Source organism: Montipora foliosa, chromosome 1 (assembly GCF_036669935.1).
Source record: "Montipora foliosa isolate CH-2021 chromosome 1, ASM3666993v2, whole genome shotgun sequence".
Taxonomy (NCBI): Eukaryota; Metazoa; Cnidaria; class Anthozoa; order Scleractinia; family Acroporidae; genus Montipora; species Montipora foliosa.
Genome location: NC_090869.1, coordinates 40,212,937 through 40,218,142, shown reverse-complemented (window position 1 = coordinate 40,218,142; position 5,206 = coordinate 40,212,937). Strand labels below are relative to the sequence as shown.

Genomic DNA, 5,206 nt, shown 5'->3' with positions numbered 1-5,206 from the left:
GTAAAGACATGATGTAGCTTTCCGCCATGAAAGCATGACATAAACCGCAATTGGTCACAAACATTCGTTTCTTCCGATGACACGAGCGCCATTCTCGAATAAGTAGGCAAGTTACAGAGAAAATTGAGAGAAATTCTTAGACAAAACGTTTGGGTGCCCTACAATCACTTCCCAGTATGAAAAACTGTTTGACGGGAGAAACCAACGCAAAAAAAATTGAAGATATGGCACGCGTGCTAGCTTTAAGTTTCCACTAGCAGCTTTAAATTAACATGACGTACCTGACGTCATAGGCTGATGTACGTTACGTCATAACCAAAATTTCTCGCATCGATAGATTTCCCAAAAATTCTTACTTATGGAGCTCCGCCATAAATATATGTACATATTTCATGCATCGAGTCCTTTCACGAGAACAAATGAGCCCAACGAATTGACCTGCTCCCAACTGAGTGGCTTCATAGGTCAGTTGGCATCAGCATCCAAGAGGGCATAGGTTCAAATCCCATTGAAACCACCTGAATTTTTCAGGTGTCTATAAGAGACAATTGCTTAAATTGTCCAAATAAGTGCGAGGATCACTTTTCTATTCTACAATAATTATTGATTTAGTTGGTTGATTTTAGCCTTGGCTAAGTCTGCTTGTTATTCTTGTTAATTATTTCCTGAACCCAAATTCAAATTGGTTGATTTTAATTCTGCTGCTTTTCCTATCTTCTTTTAACCTTAGGTTCCTGTATTAACGTTCAAGGGAGTGTGGCTGGTGGAGGAGCCATCGAACTTGTGTCGGAATCTGAAGGAAAATGATGGGTTTAAGCTGACAAACAATTACATCTAACCCGTTCCGCAAGAGTTGTGGAAATCTGGTGCAAAACGGTTATTTTATTGTTCAAATTAGAATCTTAAATCATTCATTGAGGAGAGGTTACACGAAGGGTAATCGTTGGTCTGTTGATAGTAATGGTAATGGTAATGAATTTATATACCGCATTTTTTACATATTATTTTCATATTATTTACATATTCAAATGCAACCTATGGGCGAGATCGGACTTCAGCACTTACAGAGCCAATTAATCTGTAATACTTCCAAAGTGCCATTTTGTCATCGATCATACTTTAACGGTTATGTAATCAATAGAAACATAAAACCTGACACCACGTATGATCAGTTCAGAAAAAATTAGCGCGGAGGGTTCCAAAAAGAACGGGTTGTCGAGGGGTAGCGAAGGAAATCGGGAAGGTATGTGAGGCCGTTATGATCCGTATATCTACATCAAGCTTGAGTAACCCTTTGTCTATAATTTCACTTTCTCTTGCACCATGCTCAGGGCTTATACACAAGTTCATTGCTTAATAAACTCGCGAATATGACAAAAGATTCGAGTAAGTTACTCATTGCTATAAGAAGAAAATTACGAAAAATATCTGGTGCCTCGCTGTTTCGCCCTGTAATCCGAGCACTTTTAATTATTTGCTGATGATGCAGCACTTCCTTCCCACAGTGAGGATGCACTCCAACGACTAATGGACAGCCTGGCAAGAGCTTGTGATCTTTTCAATCTTTTCACAATCAAAATCAGTTTCAAGAAGACATAAGTAATAGACCTCGTTCATAATTGCAGTCAAATCAAATGTTCTTTTGTTTTTATGCTTATAAGCCTTTCTGGCCTCGTTACTACGTGCAAATTTCAAAAGAATATTTGGTTCAAAATGTGGGTAGTTGGTCAAATTAGCATAAATACAAAAGAACGTAAAGTCCGTCACCATTTATGAAAGTGGTCCATGCGTCAAGGGACAGACTTACCCCCAGTCATCCAACTGAACGAAAATAGTCTGAATGCATTTGACAAGTGATGTCATTGGGTGCTTTGAAAAATGGTTTACTTCTCAAACAGACCTAAATTGTTTTCATGTGGATGATAAATCTTACCAGCAACCTCGGTCTATTTCTAATAATATTTCTGTAATATTGTGTTTCTGTTAAGTCTTAAAAGAAAGAAGTCTCTTTGGGTTGATAATGTTCATCCAGTCAATTGACTTATCTGATGCTGCAATCCAAACCTATCGTCGTCTCACTCATATAGTGTGAAGTGAAGTTATTAGTCTCTCCTCGTCGGTGCTTTTCAGGACTCATTTACAATGCTTTTTGTGGGGGACTTTGGCCAGACTTGATACGCAATTTACAATGATTTAAAAAGTGAAAGATGCCTCCGACCAGATTAGGTCAGACCACAACACCGGGGACAACGTCCCCTACTCTTTTCGAGAAGTGAGTGGTCCCATACTATTTGGTTTCCAACAAGGGCAATGAGGCAGGAGTTCCGGTTAACAGTCCTTATCCAAGAAGACTTGAAAGTCTAACCATTTGTGGATGCAATTACAAGGGCAGCACGTTCTCCTCAGTTTTTTTTTAAACCCTGAGAGTTGGTCCGGCCGGAATCGAACCCTCGACCTCCTGCGTGCCAGCCTGATGCACAACCAACTGAGCCACCGGTGCGCGGTGTTCATAATTAATCTATGTGTTTCTCAAGGTGTCTTTCCCGACAGTTTGCAGATTGCTATGTTCCAGAGTTTAAACAATGATCTCGCTCTTCATCTGACAACTATGGGTCAACATTAGTACTTTCTTCTTTGAGTAAAATATTTCAAAAATGTATTTTCAATCAGGTTATGTTTTATCTGTCAAATCAGTATTGATTTCGACCAGGTAGTGCAACCACTGATTTTCTGATGGATCTCATTGAAGAGATTGCCTCCTGGCTTGACGATGGAGAATATGTGGTTTCTCTGTTTTTGGATTTAAGTACTGAAGCGCTTTATGATTCTTTTATGCATATGTATACTTAATGTAATGTAGAAAATGGTTGGTTCCGCTCATATCTTAAAAACGTGAAAGTGTTTTTGAATCATCGGTGTTTCTTATGATTTGCATTCTATTAGAACTGGTGTGCCCCGAGGATCAATTCTAGGTCCTCATCTGTTTCTGCTGCTGCTGCTGCTGCTACTGCTGCTAATATTATACATCCTTAGCAGTTTCTGGATGTGATCTTGATAGACTATTAGCAAAAATCAATTTTCATTTACCTGCTGTCTATGACTGGCTTATTATTTCATAGGTACTGAAATTTATCCACGAAAATCATGATGAATAAAATTCGTACCGATTCTAAATGTAGCCAATCAGCAACGCGAACGACGAAATTTCACTAGTGATGAATAATGAACGTATCGAATGGAACGTCATCCGACAGCCGTGAAAAATGGCAGAGGGAAAGTTTGCTTCTGTTTGCTCCTGTTTGCTCAGTTGAGGAATTTATTTTAGAACAAGAAAACAGAAATGCCGCTCTTGAACTGAACGAGATATACGATTGAAGACAGGAAAATGGAAGTTATTCCAGTGGTTGAGCTGAATGAATACTGAATACATCAACCAATTTATCATCTCCGTCCGCACTAAAGACGGCAATGAATACGAGCCGACTTTCCTTCGAAGTTTAGTGGCTAGCTTGGAACGACAACTGAAGGAAAAGGGCTATTCCGCAAGCATAACAAACGATCTGGTATTTGAGAAAACCAGAAAGGTTCTTAATTCCAAACAAAAACAACTAAAGAAGCAAGGAAAGGGAAATCAACCCAAAGCGCCGGTAACTTTGACAAGCGACGAACTAAAAACTCTCTTCACTTTGGACTACTTTGGAATATCTGAAACACAGTAAGTGTTGTAAATTTTATTAAATAAATTGTCGGTTGGGCGATTTTAAATCATTGTTTACTCCACTCCATTTGTGCGAAATAAATTTGTCTATCAAACACTACCACGAGAAAAACCTCAATACCTATGAAATAAACACATTACAGCATGGAAAAATGCTTTGTTCGATTTTTGTTCACTCGTTTTTTCATATCAGAAAACTCACTCGTTCGCGGCGCTCACTCGTTCGTTTTCTGATACTACCAAGAGAAAATGAGGGGACAGAGAGGGAGGCTCCCGGTCCAGCCCTTGGGATATGTCATGTCCACGAAAGTTATTTTTAGACGAGCGGAAGTCTTCCGAGACGTCCGCATGCAGGCCAACTTCGGTCCGATGTTTGAAAGAAAATAAATATTCATCAGCCTTCCACGTGCGCCGTCATTTTCTCTTTTCACTAAGAACCTGAGAGCGAGGCAAGACTGCATGCGGACGTCTCGGAAGACAGACTTCCACTAGAACAAAGACTTCCGCTCGTCTAAAAATAACTGTCGTGGACATAACATATCCCGGCCAACGCCCTGAGCCTCCCTCTCTGTCCCCTCATTTTCTCCTGATACTACTCAACTCGTGAATAAAAATCGTACGCGCGCATTTTCCATGAAGTAACCTCTATTTATCCATGTATAGTAATCAAAACGTCACGGAAATGCTTGCCTGTTGATGAGGACGAAACTTTATGTTCAGCAGCGCGTTGATGTAGGTGCCGGCGTGTAACCAACACATCCTGCATCGCACAGGTCACGTTTGTAAACAATTGATATAAACGCGGCTCTTTATTGATCGCGCTTTTCGACTTTCTTCTAACTGGTCCTATTTCTCTGAGGATTTTTTTTTTCTTTCTTTTACAATCACCAAAATACACCTCACAGATTTACAGATCAAAACACTTAACTTGACTAACAGTTAGTTAACAACACCAAAATATGTCACTCGAGAAACCTATTCCATTGTTTTACAAAAGCAGTTTGGGTATTTGTCATGCCAGAATTGTATATTTCCACTCTCGTAGTTTTTCATAAACACAATTAATATAGTCTGCAAATTGAAACTTTATATTTTCCACAAGCGCATTACTATATAGAAAGTACTTTCCGATAACGGGATTAAGTGGTTGAGGATTGAAGACAGCACACCATATACAATTTCTTTTTCGAAAAGTGCAGGTCTTTTTTTCCGAATGGAGTGAGTTGTACCAATTGATAAATTAGCGCCAAAAATCTCAGAAAGCCTTTCAGAATCCTTTTCGTCTAAAGCTATACGTTGATAAATCTTTCAGGTCCTGTTTTGAATGCGTTCTCTATTAATTATTGTATCATTTCATAATTTTGTCGTAGTATTTTATTTGTGGGGTCGGGGTCGGGGTCGGGGTGTCTTTTTTTCCATTTTTTTTTGTCTCAATTTCTGTCGTTATTCTCCCGTACTGTTGTGTCCAATTTTCGGTATCTGTCCTTC

At 39.3% G+C, this 5,206-nt stretch overlaps 1 protein-coding gene across 1 annotated transcript in view; it reads left to right on the top strand.

Moving 5' to 3' along the window:
* LOC138009489 (uncharacterized) overlaps window positions 1-807 on the top strand; it is a 20,117-nt gene extending 19,310 nt beyond the window's left edge. The window contains exon 3 of the mRNA XM_068856561.1: window positions 731-807. Within this exon, the coding sequence (XP_068712662.1) occupies window positions 731-807 (77 nt within the window). The remainder of the gene's footprint in view (window positions 1-730) is intronic.
* Window positions 808-5,206: the final 4,399 nt, after the last annotated feature.